The sequence below is a fragment of the Agelaius phoeniceus genome, chromosome 9 (assembly GCF_051311805.1).
Source record: "Agelaius phoeniceus isolate bAgePho1 chromosome 9, bAgePho1.hap1, whole genome shotgun sequence".
Classification (NCBI taxonomy): domain Eukaryota; kingdom Metazoa; phylum Chordata; class Aves; order Passeriformes; family Icteridae; genus Agelaius; species Agelaius phoeniceus.
The window spans coordinates 7,848,572-7,876,230 of record NC_135273.1 but is presented as its reverse complement, the minus strand read 5'-3'; the positions used below and the strand labels follow the sequence as shown (position 1 = coordinate 7,876,230).

General features: G+C 40.2%; 1 protein-coding gene across 2 annotated transcripts; it reads left to right on the top strand.

Annotated features, from left to right (window-relative positions):
- The first annotated feature begins 262 nt into the window (after positions 1-262).
- TRUB1 (TruB pseudouridine synthase family member 1) lies at positions 263-27,396 on the top strand. Of its 2 annotated transcripts, none has more exons than XM_054637283.2 (8): positions 263-474; positions 2,117-2,209; positions 5,464-5,519; positions 18,611-18,692; positions 22,928-23,000; positions 24,193-24,338; positions 25,426-25,482; positions 26,856-27,396. In XM_054637283.2, the coding sequence occupies exons 1-8, from the start codon at positions 333-335 to the stop codon at positions 27,068-27,070; spliced, it is 864 nt and encodes a 287-aa protein (XP_054493258.1). In that variant the 5' UTR covers positions 263-332; the 3' UTR covers positions 27,071-27,396. The 2 variants fall into 2 exon arrangements, with proteins under 2 accessions (XP_054493258.1, XP_054493259.1); XM_054637284.2 differs by having other exon boundaries at positions 265-474; positions 24,193-24,332.
- Positions 27,397-27,659: the final 263 nt, after the last annotated feature.

The window sequence follows — 27,659 nt, the reverse complement described above, 5'->3', positions numbered from 1 at the left end:
TGTCCAGTCAGAATACAATTCTTTCCATTTGGGCATGGAAGGTACGGCAACACGCTGGTCAGCGAACTTCCCCAGCGACGCCTGCAAATCGCTCTGTGTCTGGTGGAGCCGCCCCCAGATAATTTTGGGGTTGCTTTTTGGTTTAGATTTTAGATTGACTGATTTTAGATTTTAGCAACGAATTTAGTTTCGCTTTCACATTAAACATCTGCCGATGCCCTCGTCGGCGACTCTCCAAGCGACCTTAAAGCTCTCCCTCACGGCTCCTCCCTCGAGTCCCGCCCGCGCGGCCGCGGCTCCCGGCGGCCCCGGGCGGGCGCGCTGCCGGCTGCATGGCGGGGGAGGCGGGCGGCGCCGCGCTGGGCCGCGCGGCCGACAAGCTCTTCTCGCTCAGCGGGCTCTTCGCCGTCTGCAAGCCCAAGGGACCCACCTCGGCCGCCGTGCTCAACCTGCTCAAGGAGAGGCTGCTGGCAGGTGAGCGGCGGCGGCCGGGCCGCCAGCTCCGGAGAGTGCGGGCCAGGCGCGCCCTGCCCGGCGCGGCAGTGGGATGGGGCCGGGTGTGTGCGGTCCTTGGGGAGCGGGAGCTGCAACTCCCGGCAAACCACTACACTCGGCAAACCACTCCACCCTCTGCTCAGCGCTCAGGAAACCGGAGCGAGCGGGGTTTAGTTTCTCTTTGTGCGTTTTTTGTTTGTTTGTTTTGGTAGTAGTTCACAGCCATGGCATGGCCCACCTTGGAGAATGGAGCCGTTCCTGGGCACGCTGCGCCAGGGGAGGTTCAGGTTGGACATTAGGAGGAGTTTATTCACAGAAAGCGCGATTAGGCATTGGGATGGGTGGCGCAGGGATGTGCTGGAGTTGTGTCCTTGGAGGCCTTTAAGGAAAGACTGTCCCAGGCAGGCAGCGTTGGTCACACTGCTCGGTGAGCTGTCACACCATGTTCACCACACGCCGCTTGTGGCAGGCCCCTGCTGCCGCCCAGGGTAGAGCAGGACGGAGCCCTGAGGCTGGTTGGGATGAGGTTTGGCCCAGCAGGGAGCTCCAGTCCTGCGGGGCACAGTGCAGGGGGTCCCGGGCTGCTTGTAGAGTGGGGCAGGGTCCCAGGGACAGCGTGTGCCCATCCTACAGAACGGTGCCAGCAGCATCTCTGCAGCACAGCACCGCCAGGACGTTCTGCTGCAGTCCCCCTGCCTATTGCCATTAAAATATATTGCCAAAGGAGGGAAAACCATAGTGTTTCAAAAAGTTTGAGAGTCCTGGACAAAGTCTGCAGAAACTGCTCTTTCTGAGCAGTCAAGTATTAAGGAAAAAAGAAAAGTGAGATCATTGCAAAGGTGTGAGCGACTGTGGCCTAGATTTTTTTTTATAATGGGTATGGAGAATTGATCATCTAGTCTGGGCTTTTGGGCACTTGCTGATGAAGTGAGAACATACTTTCAGACTAGTGAGTGCTTAGCCTGATTTACTCTGTAGTGAACTGTAGTGTAGGCAGGAAGAATCAGGTTCCCCGAATGGAGAGATAATAGATATGGATAAAGGAGCTTAGACCAGTTGTCATATTTAATACTAATAAATATGGGAAGGGTTATTGGACTCTGCAAAATCCCTGGGGTCACCAGCTGTATAAGAAGTTTGCTGGGTTGGGACACTGACAGCTTGAAAGCAGCAGTGAATAAGTTCAGTCCACTGCAGAGTTGCCATAGGGCTGTGAATATGCAAATGAACACGTCCCAGTATAAGGCAGTAAATACATGAAGAATTGGCTCAGATTATATAGCATAAAATTTGTGTGTAGTAGATGTTTTGGGAACTCTGCTGCTGGTTCTTCCATGCTTTGTCAATGGAACTTCACAGGTTTGCTACCGGTACTTTCCAAAAATCTGTTTGTAATGGTGTGTGGGACTTCTTTAGCATGTAAGTGAAAATACCTTGCAAATACCTTTACAGGAGTAAATCTAAATGAATCATTGGTCTTCAGCAGTATAGTAATTTCTACACTGCTAATTAATAGTTTAAATATTTGATTTTTATTTTCTTTAGCAGTCTGGAAATGTGTGCCATTTTTCCTACATTCTGAGGTTATTTTATAATGCTTCCTTTTAATTTCTATTTGCAGAAGCTGGTGTGCAAACAAAAGGGAACAAAAGAAATCAGGTTTTGAAAATTGGACATGGAGGAACTTTGGACAGCGCAGCCACAGGAGTTCTGGGTAATGAAAAACATAATTATAGTCATCAAAATGTGATTTCAGGAGACATTTTCATGCCTGCATGAAGTCAGGTGGAGGAACAATTTGGGATACACATGGCAGGTTCTGGGGGAAGGACTGATTACAGTGGAAGAATGCTCTAGGTTAAATTTCCTGTGCATGTACTTCTACATGCATGTAACATGTTTCTTAACAGAAGGCAGTGTTCTTCCTCCCTGCCTTCTCTCCTCTCTTCCAAATCCTCAATTAATTTCTGGGTTATTGCATGTGGTAAAATACAAACTCTTGTGTAATGAATTGTAAAGCACCTGAGAAATTGATGGCTTTTTTAACTTAAGCTGGGGATTTATAGTCATCATAATCTGTTGAATTATTTTGTCTCAAAGTAATGCTATTGTGGGATTTTGAGGGAGATTTTAGGGCTGCTAATACTTACCAAAAAAAAGATGTATAAGAACAATTCAGCTACTGCTTTTTTGAAGCTCAGCACAGAAGAACTTGGGTACCTGTCCTGTCTTCATAAAAAAGAATCTTTAAAGATATTTTTTTAATTTTAATTTGGATAGCAATCCATATATTGAATTTTTTTGTTTTGTAAAGAACAGGATGTGTCAATTGCTGCTGTTAAAACCTCAGCTGTGGGTGTGATTGGTCCCACATCATACTTTGTCACCAGCAGTTTGATTGATAAGTAACATGGAGACTACAGCTTGCTCAGATCATAACCTTGTAGCTCTCCTTGGCTTGGAGAAATAACAGCAATACATTTTTGCTGTTGAAAATAAACAGCTACAACTTTGAGTGTACCCTGAAAGTGAATGCTCTGAGTTTTCATGAGTGACTCCTCTCAGGAAGAATTCAGTTTCAAGGGGAGGTTGGTTGCTACAAGTGTTGCCAGAGGTCTGTAGCTGGTAATTGTCATTTGTGAGCCTGGCAGAATGTGACATTCTTGGGTCAGAATGGAGCACTGCCTGGTTTGGTTTGGATTTCCTGTACTCTGTGGCTGCTCACTAGAGAATTCAGTGTGCATTCCTGAAGCAGACATTTTCCTTTTACACAGGTGTTCCCTTTGAGCATGCTGCTTCTCATTGTGCAAAGTCAACAGCATTGATCCATAGGAAAAGCAAAATCACTTGTGCTTTTTTAATTGCTTCTCCAGCTGCTCTGATACCCAGCAGTCTCCAAAGCCTGCTTCTGTGGCATGACAAAAAGTGTTTGGGCTTGATGTGTTTGGTGTAGATAGAGAAGCACATCACCTTAATTAGCTGTGGGTGGATTGAAAAAATGCACGGGATCTTTCATTCCACTGCCATACAAAACATACAGGAAAAAAAATCAATGGTAGCTACATTGGAAGGGACAAAACTGGAGAGGAGTGGGAAAGGGAATGTGCCCAGATTTCTTGTGTGTTCAGGTAAGGTAATGAGGAGAGAGGGAAGGATACAAGAGAAACAAGTTATTCAGAATATGTGTGCTGCTTTTCAGGATGGAGTGGTGGAGCAGGAAGCTTTCCTTCCTCATGGACAGGAGCATGACAGAAGTATTAAATTTTCTGAATACCCTTCATGATCTGTACTGCTGTTTCCCAGGTTTTATGTACTGCATGTCTGTAAGTTTGTCCTGGGAATTAATTGATACAGAGTCCTGCTTAGTGTGCCAGGTGAGCAGTGGTCTTTATCAGAAAATATACTTTTATATTTCTTCTCTTACTGACAGCAAATGTAGATGAGGAAGGGCTTTGGAGGCAGAGGTCAGTGATCTATGACATGTGAGAGAAAGGCAAGGTCAGGTCTTGGTGAATATCTTCTTTTGGTGTTATTCTAGGGCTGTGGTTCCAGCTTGCTGTTTCTTGGTGTGTAATGAGAATTTTGTTTGGTTTTTTTTTATATGGCAGTAATGAATTATGCTTCCACAGTAGAAGAAAACATGAAGTATAAAAAAATAAAAATTCAGTTAAATCTTTCTACATTCAGTGTAGTCTCTCATGTGGGGTTTATGTCACTGTTCAATAACACATTCTCCATAAGCTGATGATTAATGGAGAAGATTGTTAGTATCTTGTTCACAAAAGCATTCAGTGTCTCTTTAAAATTATTCCATTGATTCTCTTGACACTCTCCAGCAAATTTCAGCTCAGCTGTTGAAGTTATGTTCAGTTATGTCATCGTGTTGCAAGAAAAGTGCTTGGTTAGAAAGTCTTATCTGTGTGCTTATCTCCTTTTCTCAGCCTTCTTGCAGCTCTTTCCTATCTGGCAAATAACAGGAACAGGTTGAACTGAAGATGCATGAGAGCACAAGCACATGTGTGACTGAAAGCCCTCAGGAATAAGAGGAGTGGTAATGAGAACAAGGAGGAATCTAATGGGTCTCAGAGCATAAAAACTGAGAAGCATTAGAACACAAGTAAAAAAAATTTTTTTTCGAAGTTCATTTTCAGTTTGATGTTTTCCATCCTGGCTCTTGATGAACATGAAGCTGATTTCCTGAAAGCTCCCTTCACTCCTCTGGTTTTATTAAAATAAAGTACATAAGCTGTTACACATTCTATGAGTTGTACACAAAACTAATTTCCTTCTAAAATTTTCTTCGGATTGCTGTATGTGGAAAAATCAATAGGAAAGCATTTTAAAGGCAAGCATCTTGTAAAAAGCTTTAAAGTAAAATATAAAATAGAGCTCTTTTTCTGTCTTTCTTTTATGAAAAGCTGACTGATGCTGTTTTTTAAAATACTGGTGTTAAGATTGAAATAACTGTAATCTGTACATGCACAGTAAGAGGCAGTTGGACCTTTTGATTATTTTACTTTCTTCCTGCAAGTCTGATAAACAATTCTGTGATGCTGTCTTGGCTGTATTACTCTTGGTCACTGTCAACCTTTAAAAGGACTATTTGGTTACTATGAAGGGTTCATTCATTACTGGTGAGCCATAACCTTCATCAAACCAGAGGCAATGTTAATAGCACTCTTCATTTCTTTGGTGATTAAAAGATAAATAAATGTAGCAGTTGAATTAAAGTATTTTAACAATAGATGAAGGTTATTTATCTTTTGCTTTAGACTTTTTTTCCTTTCACTAGTTCTATGTTGTTTGAACATCAGAGATGCTTTCTCAAAAAAGTGTTGACTCTCTTCATATGCTAACAGAGCATGAAAGGCTGAGTTTCTGACTAGCATAATATTTAGTATTGAATGGTGTTGAAAAAGGGAACTGCAGGGCTGTTTTGAAGTAGCATTTCTTCTTCTCTCTTTGCAGTCGTTGGTATTGGAAAAGGAACAAAAATGCTGGGGACTATGTTGGCAGGTTCCAAGGTAAGGAATGCAAAATATCTTGTATTAGCAGGGGGTTTTGTTTGCTGGTTTTCTTTTTTTCTGTCAGTGAAGAGCTGAACCAACATGCAAATATGTCAGCCATGCTGCATATTTAGCTCAGATGTACACTTCAGCTCCTTTTTGCAGTTAGTCAGAAATGTGTTAGTCAGACTTTCATGTCCAGAATGGTTGTTTAAAAAACTTTGTTTGTCTCGGTTTTCTAAGAAGTGTTAATAAATACCAAATTACCATTTAAAGGAAGATTTCTATACTATTTAGTGTATTAAAAAAAAAAAGAAAGAAAAACTAATGAAGATGGCACTGAAACTGATGTTTTGGGGATGTAGTTGTGGATGACAGTTCAATTTTTGGTAATTTTCCTTATGTGTAGATAACTTCATTGTTATTTAGCTTGAAGTAACAGATGGTCTTTGTTTCTTTTCTGTCTTCTTAAAAACCATGAGGCCTTAAGAGGCACTTTTTAGAATTTAGAGTGTTTTGGATTGCATTGCTGGTGCTGTAGAGGGATGCTCTACAAACCCAAAAACAGACACATGTGAGAAGCCAAAGGCAGCAAAAGCCCCATGGCTGCAGGAGAGAATGCAGACCAGAGCCTTGACAGATAGAAATTTTGTTCATTGCTGGTTTTGATTAATTTTACTGTGTTAATTTTACTTTGGTGACCCCTCAGACTGTAGGTGTTACATACAGAAAAAAGTGCAAGTACTCCCAAGATTAATGTCCCAGTGTTGATTCCATCCTCACAAGTCAAATCCTGTGGGTTTAGCCATTATTTTTACATGAGAAGTTTAGATAAGAATGACAGATGTAGAAATCAATTAAACCTTCCAAATTTCATCTTAAATGCAGGAAAAGTCAATAATGCATTGTGTTCTGCCATTTTTCCCATTCTCTTCTAGTCTGGTCACTTAAGATCTGTTACAGTTGCTGAGCTGATAGCTTAAAGGTAGAATTTGTTTGACAGTCTTCAGTTCAACTCAGAGGCAAATAATTTGACAGAAAAGAAAGCAACCAGGATAACAGAAAACAACAAGGATAAAAGGACATAGCTGTAGAGTCTGATCCCAAACTCAAGGTAGGCAGTGCCAGTCTCTGCTCTGGCTGTAATGGGTTTGCATGTGGTTTACATGAGTGCATTTCAGAGGCATCTGTGTTTTGCAATGTGCAGTAAACAGCTGGACTTACACTGGGAATGTGAACAGTTACCACCTGACACCTCCTTTGAAAGAACTTTAAAAGAAATCATAGATTTACTTCAGCTAAATTAAGTCATCACAGCTAAATGTGTGAACTGTTGATTTAAAAACATGTAAAGCAGTTGAATTAGCTCTTAAGCTGAGGTTCACAGTGGAAACAGCTGTGGTGGATGAAGTACTTGCAGCCTTTTTGGCAGAAGAGGGTATGCTCAGGTTCCTTGACAACTTCACTGTGAGTTCCTGTAGCCCATAACAGGGTTATCCAGCCAAACCTGGTTCCCAGGTGGCTCACAGGGGCTTAGAGCCCCTCCTGAGGGACAAGGGAGGGGACAATGTGCAGTGGGGCAGCCTGGTGAGCCACCCCAGGCAGATCTATCCCTGGCCTTACATGGCTCTGGGCCTTCAGTGAGCAAAGATGGATCTTCTCAGAGCTCAGCAGCTCTTCCACTGCAGCTGTTCCTGTATGAGGTACCTGACATCCATGCCAAGTATGGAATCTGCAGCATTTATTATTTCCTGTCTTTGCCTTCCTATTTTCTATTTGTACTTCAATAAATTAGGCATGCAGTAATGTCTGAGGCTTAAGGAGGTTGAAGGATCTCTCACAGATGTCTGCCTGTTGGGTTTTTTGACCACACTGACAAGTCATAATGAATCAAGAGATACATTCATGACTAAATAGGTTTGAGTATATTTTTGCTTTCCATGCCATGTGCTTAGAATTTATACTCTTCTTTAATTTTTTTCCACTATTTTGGATGCTGAAGTGTTTGTTGAAATGTGATGTTTTTCTTTTATTCCTGTTGTTATAAAGATTCAGAGGAGCTGTCTGACCCTCTCTGGCCAGGATTTACTGTTTGCTTCTAGGAATGCAGTTGTAAAGAAACAGTTCAGTCTATCATTGCTGGCAGCAGAGCTATGTGGAGTGGCCAAAATGTATGATACTGCAGTAAACTCCATATGGTGACTCTGCCAGGAGTTGGACTGGCTCTGACTTTTTCCCAAACATTGTGTGAAACTTTCCTGACTCAGTGTGGCAGCTCTGAGCATTATCCCTTGGTGTGCAACTCACACATGTCCTGCAAAGAGATTTACTCTTGATGTGTAAAATGAGTTCTTCATGGTTTGACCTCCTTAGGAATTAACTCAAGACAAACAGAAATGTACAGCCAAGGGCAATACCTGCTTAGTGTTCCAGATTTCTCATTGAATTCTATTTGTCTAGAAATAAAAACATGTACAAGCTGGCTTAGCATTTGTTTGTTTGCTTTTTGTTGTTTCAAATGTTCCAAGTAAGAGGGAGAAGCTGAATTCTCTTGGATCTGGAATTTAAATACTGAACATTTAACAGATGTTCCATGGGAGAATCACTTTTTCTTCTTGTTCTGGGACTTGCACTTGGTCTTGTTGGGATGTTTTGCACTTCAAGATTTTTAAATATTTGGTTTTTTTACCATGTTGGCAAAATAGAGTAGAATGAGAAAAAAATCTCATGCTTCACCAGTAAAATCAACATGATGGGGGTAGACCAATATTTATTATGATAAATTGTTTCTGAACAATTCAGTCCTAGGTATGACTTGTCTGTCTCAAAGACAATGCAGAAATGTGGTTTTTCTGGAAGGAAATGGTTTAGAAAATGGAAGCACAGTTTCCAAAGTGGCAGTCCCATTTAAAATGTCTCATCTATGAGAATGTGCTGTTACATAGAACCAATGAGGGAAATAATCATGGGCTAATCAGAGAATAAAAAATGAGAAGCACTAAGCAATGAATTTATCTAATACTTCTTCATTTATCTAATACTTTCCATGGGGAGGAGATGTCTCCCAACACATTGAGCCTTTATGGATAACTGAAACTTTCAGACTTCAGTTCTGTGCTTAATTTGCTTATTTTTCAGTGACATAGCACCTGGGTTCAGCCTAAGAGTGTTTTAGTCATAGTGTGAATGAAGATCTTCACCATCCATCAAACTCTCCTTGCAGCCCTTGCCTCTCCATGAGTGGAAAGCTTGGAGTAGTATATTGGTTTTATCTGAGGATGCAACTTATTGTCATGGTCCACATACAAAATCCCTCCCCAAGTGCTCAGTGTGAAGGAAATTCCCTGAGTACTTTGTGGTAGTGGCACAAGCTTGGACAATGACTGATTAAAATAGAAAATTTAGTCTCAAAAGTTGTGGCTTCTCCAGAATGAATCTGTCCAAAAAAAAAAACCCAAACCTCTGGGTAGAGTAAAACCCAAGCTCCAAGTGTTCTCAAAGCCTAGAAAAGGAAGAAGAGATTATAGGCAGAATGAAGATACATCTGTGACCTGATATGTGACAACTTTCATTTCATATAATAGTTAAAATTTATGTTCTTGTGAATCCTGGATAGAAAATGAGTGCTAGATCAGTGATTAGGTTTTAAATCTTGCCTGTCACACTTGCATGGTGTGAGAGAGGGCTTGTCTGAGCAGGAGTTGGTTCAAATCACCTAGCAGAATTTCTGAGACATTTTTGCAGTGTGAGTCTGGGATTAGAGCCTGTGTATTGCAAAATTGTTTCCCTGGAGGGGTGGCATCAGATCCTGCAGAACAAAGTGTCCATAAATAAGGTTATTTCTTTAACTCCTGTGATTAACTTACTGTCCTAAAATCAAGCTTTTACTTATTATCCCTTAACTTCTTATACTTAAGGCTTTCTCCATGAATTCTTTTTTTTTTAATTAAGTCCTTTGCTTGCATCTTTTGGCAGTGAGTCCAGTGAATTAATAACACATCAGAAAGCACATCCAGTGGTTCTACAAGCAGCAAAACTAATGAAGCCTTTGCTTGTGACTTCATTTGTTTACAGCTCGTTAGACACCAAAGCCCCATGTGGACTTTTTGGTATCCAGTAATTCAGTGGGGCTCCCTCTGGACCCTTCTTAGTAGAAGCTGCAATAGATTTATTTCCTCTATCTGTCTGTTTTCAGGAGGCTTATAAGAACTCGGCATCTCTGAGACCTCTATTCTTCTGCCAACATTTGTGTGTTTGCACATTGACATGCACACCATGATGGTGAAAGTGCTATTTCTTTTGAAATTCTAATTTTCATTTTAAATAGCCTTAATGTGCTGGTTTGTTGCTTTTTCTTTTTAGTGTATTTCAGTATTTGTGCTCCAGTTCATTTTTGAGTTGCAAGTGCAAGAAAATTGAGTTGACTTTCCTTTCAAAGGATCCTCTTGGTGGTGTGTGCTCTTACTTTTAGTCTTAAAAATGTCTCTAGACTATCACCAGCTGAGCTCTGTCCTTTGTTGTGCTTTCTTTTGGAGTTGGTGAAACCAAACCCACTTATTTATATAGTGCATAGGGATATGTCCTGTTTTCTTTATCAGATTCTGATATTTTTAACATTGTCTTGGAAGGACAGGATTTTTGGGAAGAGATAATAATTTAATTAGAGTAATTGTTATGGTACAGAAAACTAGGTGTTTGGATATGCAAGCCCTCTCTCAGATCTAAAATAGAAGCCATAGATTTTAAAACTAATCATATTTCAGATTTGTTTAGAGCTTAGTGGAATAGGTATCTTTCAGACCACTTCTGAAATAAAAAGTAGGTAATGCTTGTGTGTATGGTTTACAAACAGTTCTGTGTGAGCAAGCAGTTATATAGGTAATATCCCAAGACTCCTCCACAAAGATAGGCTACATTTTATTACCTGCTTTAATAAAACACATTAAGAAAACACTTTTATTTCCTGAGTTGGGCAGCAAGGGTTTGTTCACAATGGACCAGCCAACCTCCCAGGCACAAGGCAAGGAGGATTTACTGCTAGCTTGATGATTCTTCAAATCCACCATGCTTATGTTCATCTGCTTTTGCTTTCAAATTATAGTATTTGTCTTTTTTTGTTTATTTGCTCTTTAACCTTTTCCCTCAGAAATTTTTCATCTGCAGCACCTTGTCATTTTTGACTCTGGTTTATGCCACAGGTTTACCTTCTCACACCTCTTTGTTCATGGTATCCCATCCAGAATAACCAAGGGTCTGACTGAATTTCTTTTTGTAGTGAGATGGGAGAGGTAACAAATAAAATGCAGAATGTGACTTGCTTATTTAAAGAAAATGGATTGTAGCTACACAAAATGTTACTACTTTGCCTTTGCTCAAGCCCAAAGAAATTCCTGTTTTCTTACAAGAGAGGTAGAGGAGGGAAGAAGGAGATGATAAGGTTATCATCCTTTCTAGGGGAAGGAGAGAGCCTGGTAAATGATATGTTGTGGCACATGGAGGGGTTAATGTGAGATAACACCACAGTGTGCCTGAAATCCAATATCTCTGTTAGAGTCCATAGGTTTTTTTTGAACCCAGTGGAGTTATGAATTTTAGTTCCCAGGCTTGTTTTGAAAGATGTTTTATGGGTTTTCCTTGAGGAGCAGGACTGGCAGATTAGAGCTGGAGTTACTGTTTTATGAGAGATGTTGACCCATGGGCAGATGGATATGTTTCAGCCCTTGTAGACTGGCTAGGTGAGTTCTTCCTGACACATACTGGTTGCTTAATTTCACCCATTTAGTTACTGTTTTGAAGAAGTATATTACATCCTGAAATGTAGGTATAGGACAGAGAAGTCTTGACATTTCTGTTCTGGTATTTGTTATTATTGTGCAAACATTCAAGAATACTTCCTCATATGTTTGCACAGCTCAGTGCAAAGATGTCTATTAATAAAACTTGTCCTACTTAATGTGTGTAGCCTTTAACAGCTACATCTAGGAATTGCTGTTATAGTTTGGTGGGGTTTTTTAACCACTACTGGCACCTGAGAAGGTTTTTGCAGAACCAGAACTTTGTACTATAACTCCATGAGCTCTCTAGAGCAGAGGAGATTTGTTCAGAGACCCATTGTTGTGTATGCAGACTTGGCACTGGTTTCTGTCTTGTGTGTTATTTTACATTATTGACAATGAATTTCTTGTTCCCCAAATGCCTGCATATATTAGATCAGTGTCAGTTTTTGAAATCACATTGAAGACGATGTGATTGTCTTCCTTATTTTGTCAAAAGGAAAATGCTTACAAGAAGGAAGGCTGGGAAAATGCATGAATGAAGTTGGTTTTGATGTTTTTGAAAATGTGTAGAAGGTGTTAGCAAAACTTGAAGTTGTGTCTGCACAAAAGAAGTTGCACTGAGAGAATGCTAAGCCTGCACAGTGGGGGATGCAGGAATTGGGAAGGGCTGAAATGTTAGGGATGGAATAGCCTTACACACTGTCAACATCTTCAATTACCCATCACTGCAAAACATATGATACATTTTTTAACCTGCTTTTTTTGGTAACAAATCATAGGAGAAGGGGCTGATTTTAATATCTTGTCTTTTCTGCCCTGCCCAATTTCTCTGAAACAAAGTTGTGGAAGAAGAAGCTGTTGAATAGCATAGCTCCATCCTGTACTGCAGTAATACTGTTAGTAAGCTGGCTGAACATGCTGTGTAGTGCTCAAGTCTCTTTTATGCTCACCCCAGAGGCCTAATCTATTAATAGCTCAGCTTCATGCTCTATTAATATTCACACTCTTTTTTAAACTGTTGAAAATCTTGAGGAGACTGCACCTATTGTGCTGCTCTTTCCTCCCCAAATGCTGAATATTTTAAGAGCATATTCTGGTGTGATTTTCCTGTTCTTCCATTCACGAGGTCAGTGGTGCTTTCTTCTGTCTTGACCTTTCTATAATTGTGCATATGACTGCGCTTCATGTGCAGTTCTAGCTTGGATTCATTAATAAAATCAAGACTGCAACATGGCAAGGCTTTTTTCTCATTCTTCACAAAAATAACAGAAAATAAAAAGAATGGTAACCAATTTAAATTAGCCATTCTACACTGTTTTCTCTAGTGTTCATTTCTAGTAATTTGGAGATGCTCTTAGCACTGCCTTTTAAAATTTGCTGCATATTGGCCTTATCAATGCTTCTGAATTCAGCCAAAGACTTTCATGCATTCAGTTTTATCTGTGATTTTGTATGTAGCTATAAAGTCTTACCCTTATGGAAGGACTGTCCTCTATTTCTGGACAGAGAATTATCTATTTCCTTAAAACTCTGTTTCCCTGGAAAATTTGGAGGTCATCTTTCTTTATTTTGTTTTATCTGTGATATGGGTACTAGAATGATGGGAACTAAATATAATAGTATAAAGATACTAAAGCTGAGGATGATATTTAAGAGCCAACATGAGACATTTTGATGAGTGAGGGAGGTTTGCACAGAGAGCAGTTGCCAGAAGGGTTTGCATAAAGAAACTGGTTTCAAACAGCCACCTTTGCACATTAACCTGCATCCCCTCTAGGATGTTGTGAGCCTGCTCTGTGTTTGTAGGTGATGTGTGGCCTGGTGCTGTCTCAGGTGATGCAGTGTTCCCGTGACTGTTGGCACTGTTCTCTCACCTGCCCCCTTTCCTGCACTCCTTTTGACTCCTAAATATAAATTTGATACAGTTTTTAGCTAAGGCCTTAAAGCTTCTCTGAGCTACAGGCAAAGTATCTTCTGTTGGGTTCCTGTTAGAGGGGGTTCTGGTCCTTCCTTCTCATGGAAAGTCTAGTCATCCCATAATGTTTGAACTCCTTAAAATAAGCTGACATAAGAGATCAGAAAATCCTGTTAGTCCACAAAGTAAAGATCAGATAGTTCTTCAGCAGTGACAGTGCAATTACAGCATCCAGCACTAAATGCAATTTAGTGCAGGCTTAGCACAAAGTCAGCTTTTTCTTTTAGGAGAAAAAAATGAATGGTAGAGAAGTTGTAAATGTTTATGTATATCAAAAGGTCATGCTTGGTGTTTGATAATTTTGAATTTACTCTATTGTAAAACATGAAACTCCTCCCTCATCCTGCAGTCTTTATTTTGCCCTCTGTGCAACCTGCTTTTAAGAGATTAGGGCTCTGTGCTTTTAATATATTGGAATCTGCTTAGTGAGAGTGCTTTGTTTTGGAAAATAATTGAAACTATGGCAACCCTTGGGGTTTTTTCCAGCTTATTTGTCTACCTCATGCACTTCTCCACTTTGGTGGATGATTAGCATACTGGAAACCACTGGTAGCTGCTCATGTTATACAAACAGCAAAATAAGTTCTGTAAATATTAAATCCAGAACTGTTTATTTGTGCTTTAGAAATCATTGAACACAAACTGAATGTCATTAAAACTGAGAGTTTAAGGCCTCTTCACTATCTCAGTGGCCTAAGTCTACAAATCTGTAAGTGCAGAGCAAATGGTTTTGGCACAGGAGCACTAATTCTGATCAGTGCTTGCCTGCTGTGTGCTCCCCCTGATTTCCATCAGGTTCTCTAGAGCACTTGTTTTATGTTTGTTTATGTTCAAACTTGTTAACCACACGCAGACATCAGTTTACATAAATTGAATTTCTGTTTCTCTTGAATATGACTTCTCTTTCCCAGCTTTCAGTCTCTTGCACAGGGGATTGTAGCCTTAATTTATTTATTTTTCTTTTACACTTCTGTGTTCAGTTGCTGCTGTGATTAGAAAATGGGTCATCCTTGGATGAACTCTTATGAACTGCCTCTTCCAGAGAGCTTGCTTGCCTGGGAAATTCTTGTAGTGGGAGCCATCTTAAAATCTTCCTGACAGCTACTGGTGACCTTGTTTTGTAATTACTTGTGTTTCTGTCTAGCTCTTCTAAAGTGTTGCTTCTCCATGTATGAAAAAGCTTTTAAAACACATTATAATTTAGATTTCCAGTCTCTGGCTTCTTTCCAAATAAAACCTTGATGTCTCAACAGTTAAAACTGAGAAGCTCTGTTGCCTGGTCTGTCTGGCATTTGCACTGATAAGTGGGGCAGACATGCCTGGCAGTCAGCCCAGGGGCTTCAGCCTCCTGGAGCCCCCCTGGGTGGGGTTGTGCAGCTGAAAGCTCTGCTGCCTGTGCAGCCCCTGAAATGGGAGGGGATTCTTCCTCCTTCTCCTCCTCCTCTTTCCCACTTCAATATGCATGCTGATAAAGTCTTGCCTTTATTCTCTCTCTTTTTATGGATATTCTTTCTCTGTCTGTGCTAGGCTAAGCATTTCTCTGAAACTGGGTATGAAAATAAAAAAGCCAAATTATAGCTACTCTCTTACTAAAAATATTATGGTAAACATATGGTTTGTTATTTGTGAGAATGTTGACTGTGCCCTGTGGTTGTGACACTAAAACAAAATTCCTCTTCCCAAGACCTGTGAGATTTATTAGAGGTTTGTAATTTGTTTTTATAGATTCCTGAAATCCTATTTTTTTTATCCAGTGCTGGCTTTTTATGGTGTATTTCTTTCTGGTCATGGGTATGGTGCACATGCACAACCACCCAAGCATTTCAGTGTGTGTCTGGTCTTGCTGGGGTTGCAGCCAGCACATCCCCCAGTCAGTGTGACAGAGTTTGTGCATTAGCATTGACAGGGTGCAGTGGATTGTCACTGTAAAGCATCTCCTTAAGGCTTTCTTCTCACTGCTGTGAATGGTGGAGCTGCTTATACTCAAGGCTTCTGGTCACTTTGCTGCCTTTTGTTTCACTTGCCATAATGGTTTTCTTTTTTTCAATAAAGTGGTTTTCTGATTGGCTGAGAGGTACAGCCATTCCCTGCTGCAGGATAGTTTTGGAAAGGTCTGTTTGTCCTCAGGGTGCTGTTGTACACTTGTGAGGCTCTGCTTTGGGACCAGCCCAGCTTTCTGTGTTGGAATTAATGCTGCAGCACTTGGAAGTCGTGACTGGGGACGCTGGATCTCAGCTTTTAATGTGCTGCAATGGCATGTTGTGCAGTCCATAGGGAAGTTGAGATGCTGCTTTCAATCTTTAAATGATTTGGGTCCTGACCTCTTGAGTTGAGTAGAGGGCAAAGATGTAGGGGCTGTGAGCTGGCAGGATGTCCTCTGAGGAACTGCAATTTAGGGGTGCTTTCTGTCACAGTCTGCACTTGCCAGGCTTTGCCACTGCCTGCAACACCTACTACCTTGCTTTTTTTGTTTTGGGTTGAGTGGGTTGAAGGCAGAGTGTTGTGAGCAGTTTCTGTCTGTGTTCCTGCAGTGATTTGTAATTTGAGAGTACAGGGAGAATGCCCCTAGATGTATTTCATAAAACTGGAAGAAATAAATGATTGCCAACACAGGTGAGAAAAGGTCACTGAACACTTATTAAATGACTCAGAATCCACTGGTGCTTCTGAGGGCAGCGTGAGTGAGAGTGTAAAGAGTGTTAATACTGAATTTTGACACAAATAATTCTGGACTCGTATCTTCTCCTACAACCTCCAGGTTTTGCACCCTATCAAAGGGGAGGAAGTAAACCTTATCCAGTGGCAAGTAAGAATTATGATATATAATTGTAGGTAACCAAGGGCACTCCAGAGACTGATCATAAACCAACTGTAATTCTTAATTTCCTACACTGTTTACAGCCTCCTTTGTGGATTATTGCATTTCTGGCTTGAGTATTTTGTGACTCTTTAAAGGCTCCTGTAAGGAATGGGGATTTGTGACTAACATTTAAGGGCATTCTTTTTACAAACTGTAAACCCTTTTGCTCTTTTGCAGAAATTAAAAGGGAAATATTGAGATTTGGATTGTATTGTTCATGCCATTCATGTTTACATATTAACAGATGAGAACATTGTCTCTCTGTTGCTGGCAGATCAAATACAACATGTTATTGTAACAGATAGCCTAAAGCAAGATAACCAAAACCAGAATTAAAGGAAAAGAAAGAATTTTTAAACTGAAGTAGTATGAGTATTTTGATTTGGAAACATCAGAAGACAGAGTGAGACTTTTTAAGTTTTCAGATTTAGAATTTTACTGAACTGCTAAGGTCATTCATCATGCTTAGTATAATGATGATCTGCTCACGTGTTTTTATTAACCTCTAGGTTAGGTGCTGAATAGTGTATTTCTGGCAGTGCAATTAAATGTTCAGAACCAGATCATTAAATGTCTCAGGAAGCAGTCAATTTTATGGTCCTAACAGCTAATATAGTAGTAAAAGATAATATATCTTAAAGTTTATTTAAATATTTGTTGTGGAGCAGCATTCATCCATTCTTTCTTTCATTTATTCTTTCATGCATTCCAGAAGTGTGTTAACTTGATGAATTTTATTGTAAAATACCAAATTTTGCAGAGTTATCAGACATCTGCAATATTTAGGGAAAACGTAGCCCCAGTGTGGTGTTGTGGTTGAATCTGGCAGGCAGCTAAAACACCCCACAGCTGTTTGCTCACTCCTTGGAGTGGGATGGGGACAGAATCAGAAAAAAGGTGAAACTCATAGGATGTGATAAAGGCAGTTTAATAAGTGTAATGGAAACATCTGTGTTATCAGCACTGTTTTCAGCATAAATCCAAAGCATAGTCTCATACCAGCTGCTATGAAGAAAATTCTCTGTATTCCCAGCCTAACCTAGCACATGAAGTAAGCCAAGAATACAGTTATTTTTATGTTAAAGTCTGCATTCTGCTGCCTTTTGTCTGACTATATCTGCTGCTTCCATTTTGCAGCAGTTGCTTGAAGAAATACATTGAAGTGGCAGGTTGTCACATGGAACAAAATCAAGGCATGTCTTACTAGTCCAGTGGTGTGGGTGTGATTTATATGCCTACGCTGCTATTACTTGAGCTTGTTTGTACTTTGCAAGTACATGAAGCAGGATGCATTGCTTCTCACAGTAAAATGTTACTGCTTATGCCTGTTTGGATGTGTTCCAGTGGAGTTTGGTCAGCCAGCTTCTAAAAGATGCATCCTCAGATTTGTATTAGTTCAGGTGGGAGTAAGTTCACAGGAACCTTACTAAGAAATAGCAGAACATTTCAATTTTTCTCTCCCAGGCTTTGTTTGAAGGCTTCTGGACTTACCATAGGGAAGTTGAGGTGAGGAATGGGATAGGCAATGGGTCCAACCACTGATGTAATCCTGATGGTATCCCTAAACTAGACTCAGACTCATGTTACAGAGTGACATGGTCACTTGGTGTGCTGACAGCCTTGTGACAAGTCATGGAGTAGCTGCTCCAGGGGGAGCCTCTGTCAGCCTCAGCTGGTTGTGCTGTATGCTCAGAGCATGGCAGCTCTTAGGGTGAAAACGTGGGAAAGGAGGGCATCAGGTGAAATGTAAGGACAAGAGCTGCTGACCTGGAGTCAGATTGATTCCTTCTTGCAAACTACAGACACACTGAAGAATTTTTTAGAGAAGAACCCTGAAACAAATATTCAGAGAAGTCAAAATGAACAGAAATGTTACTCAATGACCTTGAACTCCTTGTGCTGGTCACAAGGTCCTTACCAGATCCCAGGAGTTCAAAACTGCAGCTTCAAGCTGCTGCAAATCCCTGCATTTCATGGCAGAGCCATTGCTTTGTCTTGGCAGTGGGTGTTTTGCTTTCACAAGTGAAGGTCTTTGTGTCTTTTTGTCTTTTTTTTTTTTTTTTTTTTTTTTTTTTTTTTTTTTTTTTTTTTAGTGTGCAAAGGAACAGAAAAATTGTCTGTGGAAGGTACCTTTCTGTGCCTGGCTTCAGCCGTGACATGACACCCCACAGAGACTTTGATGTTATACCCTATTATTTTCTTTGTGGTATTGATGCATTTATAGTAAAAATTAGATTCCATGTTGCTTCTTCCTTGGGTTTCTAAAACTGAAATCACAGGCACACATAACACAGGATTTACTTTTTGTTTGATTCCATGTTTTTTCATCTTGACTTCTGCTTACCCAGAGGTGCTGGATTCACCACTTAGGCAGTATTCTTCCTGTTCTGAATTGAAGCAATTGGTAGTTGCAGTCTTTATCTTAAAAAAATAAGAAAAAACTGCTAAGAAATAACCTTGAAGACTTGACTCAGTAATCTCTCTTATTCCTTCCCAGAAGTACACTGCCATTGGAATGCTGGGCAAGGCTACTGATACATTAGATGCTACAGGAAAAGTCACTGAAGAAAAACCTTATGGTAAGCATAAATGTATCTATACACTCAATGTAATTTGAAGGCATAAGTGGTTTCTGTCCTAGGAAAGCAGAAGAGATGTTTGGGACTCTGAATTAAGTTTAAATGTGAAATTAAACTAAGATTATTTCATTTTCAACTTCAGTGCTCATATAATTCAAACCAGCTTCATGCAATTATGCCCAACACAAGTGTTCATTTCTGCTGGAAAAAAAAAACAAACCAGGCATTAGATTAGGAGGGAGGAAATAGAATTGGGCAGGACTGTGTCATTTTAAATCTTTGACAAGCTGACAAATGACGTGCTGTGTCCAGTAACATTTTCCTCTCTCACAGTGTAGTCCCAGGAGTCCTCTTTTAGTAAAACCCTTTAAGGCCAGTGGAGGAATAAAGTACTTGGATCTTCCCTCTAGGACACCATTTCACCTATAGACTGCTTAACATTTAATGAGGATGACATAAACTACATTCTACATATGGCTATCTTCCAGATCTTGATCTTGCTTACATCTTCAATAAATGAAATTTTCTGACTGACAGAGCACAGGGCAAGGGTATAAAGCTTCAGAACTCATCCTGACTCTGGCTTTGCTGGGCATCTTAGAAACAGTGTAGTAACACAGTAAATGTATTTGTTATTAGTTCTTTCACAACCCTGGGGAAAGAAATTAAAAAATAATAGGTAACCAGTTGCTTAGCAACTCTACACGTCTGATATTCTGGTAATAGGTACATGAAGTAAATAATCTTTTTTAGTGGTGTGATGAAAAGCCTGGATTTCATTTCTCACTTCCAATCTCCTTTCGTTTGCAGTTTTCCTTTTCTCATGAGGCTGGCAAGCATAGTTTCTTATAGTGTTAATTACTAGGCAGTGTTATTCAGAGATGTTGGATCATTTATTTATGCTTCAGGATCAAGCTCTAAGTGTCTAAGCTTCTGGAGGCCTGAGCATCCACATGGTGTTAGAGTTGCCAATACCTCACAGTGCTTGAATGAAGTGATGATTCACTTTCTTGGTATTTATCTGTATAAAAATCCATTTTTTGAAACACTAATTTTGCTTTTTTCATTTTGTGCTGTTTACTGCAGACAGAATTTAGTGTTGTTTTTGTGTGTGTTTCTCTCCCTGGCAGCTCCTGTTACAGCAGTTCCCACCTCTGTTGTGGTGTGTGCTTTCTGTGCACCACCTTTCTGTTAGGCTGTGTACTTGGGAACTGATTTGGCATGAAAACATCCCTTTTTTTGAGTTGCTTGACATTTTAAACTGAGATCAGTTGGATGATCCAGTTCATCACATGGTCTGATGAAGAGCAGCATTGGCATTGCTGAGGCAGTGCTGTTTGAGCTGCAGTTTCCTTTTGCCTAAAGTGATGGCTGAAAGAAATGCTTGTGACATTGGTCTCAGTTGCTTTCCATGTTGGTGCAAATCAGTCAGATGTGATTTCTTCAGAAAGAGAAGAGCATGGATACTCCTTTATTGCTCTCCATGGTACCTACATGTTTTGTATTCCTCATCTTTTCCAGTGTCTTCTCCAAAACAATTTGGTTTTCTGCAGGATACTCACTTTGGCCCACCATCCCTAATTTCTAACCCTGACAGGTACTCTAAGAGAAGGCAAACCAGATATTTGAGTTGAATTTCAGTCTTCTTTTGACACCTACAAGGTTCCTTGGAGAAGCAGAGCAAAGGAATATAAATCCTGCAGTGCCAACATCATCCAGGATTGGGCCTTAGTGCAGAGAAAGGGCACTAAACCAGTTTGTAAAATGTATAAAACTCTTCTTGAGTGACTTCATTGGAACATAAGAGGAAAGTGCCTGCAGAAAGTTGCCAGCTATATTAACTGTAAGGAAGTGTTACATTTTAGTCCTCAAAGTGTCCCTAGACAGCAGCTTAGGAAGCAAACTGTACAGTTAGTCACAGTGTCAGGATGTGCTGAAGAGAGCTCCTTGCTTTTAACCCCTTCTGAACTTCTCAGAGCTTTTTGTTTCTTACCAGACAAGGAGTTTGCATTTCCACATGAAATGAGGTTAAAGTTTCATACTGCTGCCAGGCTGTCAGATGCTGACTTTGGAAGCAAGTAGCATTTAGTATTCCTCAGATGCTTTTTTGAGCACATTAATGTTGGTAGGCCTTTTTTAATATTTGTAACTGTGTACAGGAATGTGTGTTCTGAAAGCCACTTCCTCCCAGCTGCCTACAGGCTATATCCAGACACGGAGAACAAAATTAATGAGACTTTTCTCAGGTCTCTGATGATTATGCTGAAATATATGTTTAATAGAGCTACCTGAATAATTTGAAAAGTATAGGCCTTTCAGGATTCTGTTTGTCTGTTTTCAAATAATTTGTGCTGGGTCAGACTGAATTGAGGTCATTTGCTGAACTTTTGGTACACTGTCATGGATAATTCTTGTGTTCTCTTTTGGAGTAGTTTGTTAACAAGCACAGGGCAAAATCACCCTTCAGTGAAGGCTTTTTGAGGTTGTGGCAAAATGGCACCTTTTGGTTTGGTAACTTTATTTTCCTTCCTTTGTAGCAGGAAAATCAGTCAATAGTCACCAGTGCTCACCAGTGCTCAAAAGCACACCAGATCTTAGCAAATGCATCTGTAAATATTTATTTTGATAACACATGACACAACTCTTGTTTGTTAATGGCTTAATGCATCATTCCTCACATGGGGATTTTTTTTTTCTCCTGAGACAGAGCTTGCCTGTATCATAGGTGACTTCCTCAGAGGCCACATGTAACCTCTCAGTCAAGGGAATATGAGATCAGAGCCAGAACTGAACTCAGGTGTCTCATTAAATGCCCTAGCCACAAATGCAGTTCATGGGGTGAAGATTGGAAGGAGAACTCCAAGGTGCACTTATGCTGACTTCTTAGATACTGAATTTTAACCTGAAGCAGCCTGGGGTTCACAAGAAGGATCACTGTCATGGGGCCAGGTCATGCTGACTTTCCACCATGTAGTTTTATTGTGATATGTTGCTAAATAGAAACAAGATTGAAATAACAGTGTAAGAAACTCTCCAGAAGATTCAGGGTTATTGTACAGTTGATTTTGTTGTTCCTAGCCTGTATTCTGATGTAAATTGGTCTCTCTCAGCATCTTGGAGTTTTGTGCCTTGTGCTTTGCAACCTTGCTGTTAATAACACATTTTGGGACAGCTGCTTGGGCCATTGAGGCTGCAGAGTGTGCTTTATAGAAGTGAGGAACCCCAGGATCATCTCCCAGAGCTGCTGTGAAAAGAAATCTCATCTTTTTTACTTACAGCATGAAGTATATCTGGCTTTTAATGTTTGCAAGTAAATATCTGTTTCAAAATACAACAAAGGCTTGAAAAATAAATTTGGTCGGTTTATGTTCCAGAATGCTGTTGACTTAGCAGGGATGATACTAATTAAATATTATTTAAGAGAAACAGGGCTAGTCAAACCCTAGACAGTAGAAATGCACTGAAGTGCATTGTGATTGCAGATCTTATGTTTGCACTCTCTAAAACAATTAGGGATGAATGTAATTTCTGTTGAATAGAACTTCAGAAGACCAGTGCAATCAGCTACTTAGGTTATAGTCTTCCAATAAAAGTGGGACAGATGTCTATGTGTACTCTTAAAAGAAAGTACATTACCTAAACCAGCTGTCTTTCTTTTACAGAATTTTGTTAGTAAAATTGCCTTAATATATAACTATACCCCAGAGTACATTTGCAGGGTACTTGTTTGACAGGGAAATTTTGATGTGTTGTTTCAGATAAAGTCTTTTTCTACACCAGTGGTTTTGTTCTCTAATAATCTGTTGTATTTTTCCCTGCAGTTAGGTTCTCTTAGAGAGAAGTTCCCAGGGTTAGATGAGCATTTTATTCCTTTTGGTGCTTTTTTAAAAAATAAGAATATTCCAAATGTTGTAGCTTTTATATAGTTTCCAAGAAAGATGAGTTTGCAGCCTTAAGAGAGGGGAATTACAAAAGAAAACATTAGGGAGGATTTGTGCCCTTCTGAAAGTATCCAGATTGTCCTGATCACTTTGGACAGTTTGTTCCACTCCTTTTGTGATAATTCACATTCCTGCCTACAATCTGTTTTTTATCTCTTTTCCTTGGTGTTTTTCACCCCATCTAAATTCTGAAGAGAGGGAACTCTTAGTTGTGTCTGCTTGCAGAATGTGATTGATGCCATTAGTGCCATGTGAATAATCAATACTAAGATACTGACTGTTTTCTTTCCACAGACCAGGTAACAAAAGGAGATCTTGAAAATGTTCTGCAAAAGTTCACAGGGGACATCATGCAAGTTCCCCCACTGTAAGTTCCATGATACTCACTCACCCTTGACAGTTGTGTTTGGCTGTCAGGACTTGCCAACAGAAGTCAGCTCTCTCAGAAGTATTAAGACACATTTTGACAAGAGGATAGAGGCCAGGCAGTCAGGAGTTTAACATTTGCAAGTGCAGGTCATGCCCATTTGAAGATCCAGCACAAATGGTGACCTGGAGTCTGTGGGTGTTTTGGGTAAATGTAAAGTAGCCAAAGTCTTAAACAGCTTTGCAGGGCTTGTCTTCTGTCTTCCAATCTCACTGACATCTCTGTGGAAGTGTCTTAAATGACTTTGAATTAGTTTTTTGAAAACTTAGAGTATGAATGAGTGATTAATGACTGAGCTTCTGTAGCTTAGCAAATTTCATCTGGTCAGGTGAGCCATAGTAGCTGGCAGTGTGCATGACTTAGCTTGTGACAGATGGCTTTTATGGTGGTTTAAGCCAGCCTGCTTTCCTTTGCATTTGCCATGTGTCACTTACTGTGGTTCCAGTGGGAGCCCTGTAAGGTCAGTAATGCCCCACGTGTTCTGCTTCATGTCACCTGTTTCAAATTGCCCTTTAATATTGTGAGTAAGACCCTTTTGGATTTTTTTATGGTCATCATTCTGTCGTGACCAAAGTTGGAGCTTTGGATAAAGTTCCATGTAATCAGTGAAACCAGTCTCTGTGCTTCTGTAGTGGTTCCCTAAACATCCTGGAACGTGGCAGCTACAGTTCAGGAAAGACCCTGGTGTGGGACAAGGAAAGGGGCAATGTAGAATTACAGGAGTTGCCTGAGTGACTCCCAGTGCTCAGCTCAATATAACACTGAAACAGAGGATGCCCTGCTCACTGCTGAGCACAGCATGCTAGAGGCAGCTGCAAGTGTTGTAACCCTTATAGAAACCCTTTTATTTCATGAACTGCAAAGTGAGTGATAAAATGCTTTTAAGTCCGTACAGCAAGAGAGAAATACAAGGCCATCTCTTGTTTTCTGGTTTATGTAGCTACTGGTAAATAGGATGATTCTGTGTCCAAGAGATTTCAGCAGCACTCGCTGGGTTTTTGTGGGTTTTTGTGAGTACTTGGAGAGTTGTAAAATGTGTGCTAGCCTAGTACAATATTACCAGGATCTGGAGAATGGGAAGCCTGTTCCATTACAGCCATATGACACACGTTTTCATGCTCTGTCTGATCAGCTATTCTGCTTTGAAGAAGGATGGAGAAAGGCTTTCAACTCTGATGAAGAGAGGGGAAGCAGTGGAAGCAAAGCCTGCTCGGCCAGTGAGAGTGTACAGCCTTTCTCTCCAGCAGTTCCAGCCACCACTGTTCACGCTGGGTAAAGGTCAAAGATTATTACATAGAGCAATGCTCCCAGCTTGTTAATGTTTATTTACACTCAGAATGGGACTAACAGAGTGAAATGGGTTTCATTTCACTCAGCTACTTATTTTGGTGTGAGCCCATGTGCAGAGACTTTCACTTTGTATTAAAAGCACCGTGTTTTGGTTTAAGTTAAGCTGATTATATCTAATCTCTCAGTGAGGCAAAATTCTGAGAGACTGGTCAGGGGATTATTTGCATCTGTCCATGATTTTGCAACCTCCAGCTCATTCCTCTCTCAGGTCTGCTTACTTCACTTTGCCATTCTTTCACACAGATTCCCAGACCTGCTGGCATCTCTCTCAGGACCAGTTTCAGTTATTGTCAGACCCCTTTCTTGTTGAGGAGGCAGGTTCTTATCCTTCCTTCTGTCATTCATCAAGAAACTTGGGTAGTACATTAAGAAGCATATTAATAAATAAACCAGAAAATACTCTTGTAAATGTTTAATGGTACTGTAAGGTCAGGATGATGCCTTGAATTGATCTGTCTGCCCAGTTTATCCCCAGTCCTGTGATGGACCAGATGTTTTATGATGAGCAGGTATGAGTGACAGAACTCAGTGCTGTGTGACTTCAGCCCTTTATGGTTGGGTGACAAGGAGCTGATCACTGGCAGAGGGGGAAGGGAAGGGCTGAGAGAGCAGGGAAAGTTAAAGGTGAATTTTAAAATTTTAATGGAGCTGCCTGTCTGCAGCACTGACAGTCAGTTTAGGCTATACTTGAAATAACTTGCTTTCATCATTAGAAATATGGAATCAACCTGAAGTGCTTAAAATGAATAGGAGTGAAACATTTCTTAACATACCATAGCAGGTTCTTAAATTCTGGTGAGTTAGTACAGTTGCCATTTTATTTGCTTTCCCTCCTGTCTAGCTTAGCAATTTCACCCTCACATATGTTCCAGGATGAATAATTGATGTTGCATCCTATAAATATTTTATCACTGGGTTGTTTGCTTAGCGCATTTTTACATTTATGTGGAGGCATGGCTTCTATGTGGATTTCACGTGGCACTGGCAATTTACCATGTCACTTTTAACATTCCAGATGTTGAATGTGGTGGTGGCTTTTATGTCAGGAGCCTGGTCAATGACATTGGCAAAGGTAGGCATGAAAAAAAAACTGCATGACAATGTAAGGAACAAGTGTGTGTTTATGGAAAAAATTTGTCATTCTGTATATCTCAAGTAACTAGACCTGTGTGTTATTTTGCAGAACTGTAGTGCTATCACTTGTTTTTATATACTCAGGTAATTTCCTTAGGGGCATGGGGGAATGATGGCTAAATAATTGCCAGGGACCTTGGGGGCGAGCTGATAAAAATGGAGCAAGCAATAGCACTGAGCAAGATAATGCAAGGCAAGGGGGGGACGTTTTTTCCCCTCTCTTTCATGTGTTAAAGCTAACTCAGATTAAGGATGAGAAGAAGAAAGATACTGTCTTTTTAAACATTATTCATCACATTTTGAAAACAGATTGCACAGAACATTACCATGCACATAATAAACCCTATCTGCTGGAAAGGCTTCCACACTGGTGATGATTTTTCGAGTGTTTTCTTTCTCCTCTGCCTGAACAGTGAATAGTTTTGCTTTCCCACAGGGTTATTTGTCTTGTGCTCTGTATCTATCAAACTGCATGATGGAGAATAGATAATCCATTTCTAACTTCTTGGGTTTTTTTTTTTTTTAATGATACATTTGTAGGAAGGCAAGGAATGTGGGATAACCCTATGAATTTCAATGTTGTTATTTGTGCTTAGGCAAGTCCAAGTTTCTGTTACTGCCTTCTGAGCATACTGGCTTATGTTTAGCCCATTAATGAAAACCAAGATAAAGTCTGTCCATGGCTGGCTTCTTTTCAAAAATTGAAAATGAAATAAAAACCTTCCTGCATCAGAAAGGATGGGAGAGAATATTTTAGTGTACCTGTGTGCTTACAAGTCAGTGCTTGTTGCTGTTATGTTTTGTAGCTTCTTGATATGCAATTATGTCCTGCTGGTATTTATTTAACATAGGAGAGCATTTGTATATATTTTTTTATTTTTCCTTATCTTAGTTTCTGTTATCCCAGTAGGCAGCACAGAATAAAAATGTTAAAAATACCTCTTGAAGGCAAGAAGTGCTAAGGCCTCAAAATGTGTAGAGAAATAGTTCAAGGTCACTTGAGAATGCAGAATGTTCTGCTTACATCTTACAACATTTTTTCCTCACTTTCCATTCTGATCTAAATCTGGGAAAACTCTTGACAGCTTTCTGTCAGATTCTGAACTCTTTGCTACACTGGACAGTTACTGAAATCAAAGGACATCCTTGGGTCAAATTGAAGAAGATACAAATGAGCGATGAATCTTCATGACCTTCCTTGTCAAACAAAGCAGAATAATGTAAAAGGCATACATACAAAAATACATTTTAAGTGAGCTGGAAGTGTTTATCCATGTGCTTATCCAATCCCTGTTTCCTCCTTTGCTGCAGAGCTCTCCACCTGCGCCTCGGTGCAGGAGCTGACGCGCACCAAGCAGGGGCCGTTCACGCTGGAGGAGCACGCCCTGCGCGAGGACAAGTGGACAATTGATGAAATTGCTCAGTCCTTGGAGCGCTGCACAGCCCTGCTCCTGGGAGAGCCAGCTCGGAAAAAATTGAAGACAGAGCATCCTGGTGAAACTGCTGTGATCTGTGAGGATAAGTGATAAGTTGGATCAAGGAAAAAGACTGGATGATTGAGATGTTTTAAGATTGGATTGGGATTGTCTCGCCTCCTGTGTAAATCTACAAGTCTCTGCTGGGAAGGTGACAAACTGCAACTGAAGAGAAATGGTTCTTTTGTTTCCTGGGGTTAGAATGTGCACTGAAAATATTCAGTGCTAAGTGTTTCTTGATTGTTTACTTTCCTTCTTGCACACTATAACTGATGCCAAATTTTTATAGACTTTTAAAGAACTTTCGGGGTGCAAGATGGCTGCTGTTAAGAATTCATCAATAAAAAAATTATATAAAATAAGGTCTGATAAATGTGTTCCAGAAAATGTTTCTCTTTCTTTGCAGCTGGTAATGAAATCCTGGAATACCATGGTGACAAGTCCCTCATAGCCTAAAGGACCCAAGAATGTGGTGTGGCAATTTGCTTTCTTGAAATTCATTTTAGGATATATCCATTTTACCAGAGTTTTTCCTATGCAGGTTGTTCCCCAGTCAAATATTCCTAGAATGCAGTATATGAGGGTGCTAATATTTTAAGTTAAGGGAATAGTTTTAAGTACAAACAATCTCTGAAGATGA

What these genes read in the sequence shown, in the direction of transcription:
- TRUB1 (XM_054637283.2), top strand. Translation starts at nt 333, where the DNA reads ATGGCGGGGGAGGCGGGCGGCGCCGCGCTGGGCCGCGCGGCCGACAAG. An exon ending in CTATGTTGGCAGGTTCCAAG is followed by an intron (nt 5,520 to 18,610) that starts GTAAGGAATGCA and finishes ATTCCTTCCCAG; the next exon opens with AAGTACACTGCCATTGGAAT. An exon ending in ACTGTTCACGCTGGGTAAAG is followed by an intron (nt 24,339 to 25,425) that starts GTCAAAGATTAT and finishes TTAACATTCCAG; the next exon opens with ATGTTGAATGTGGTGGTGGC.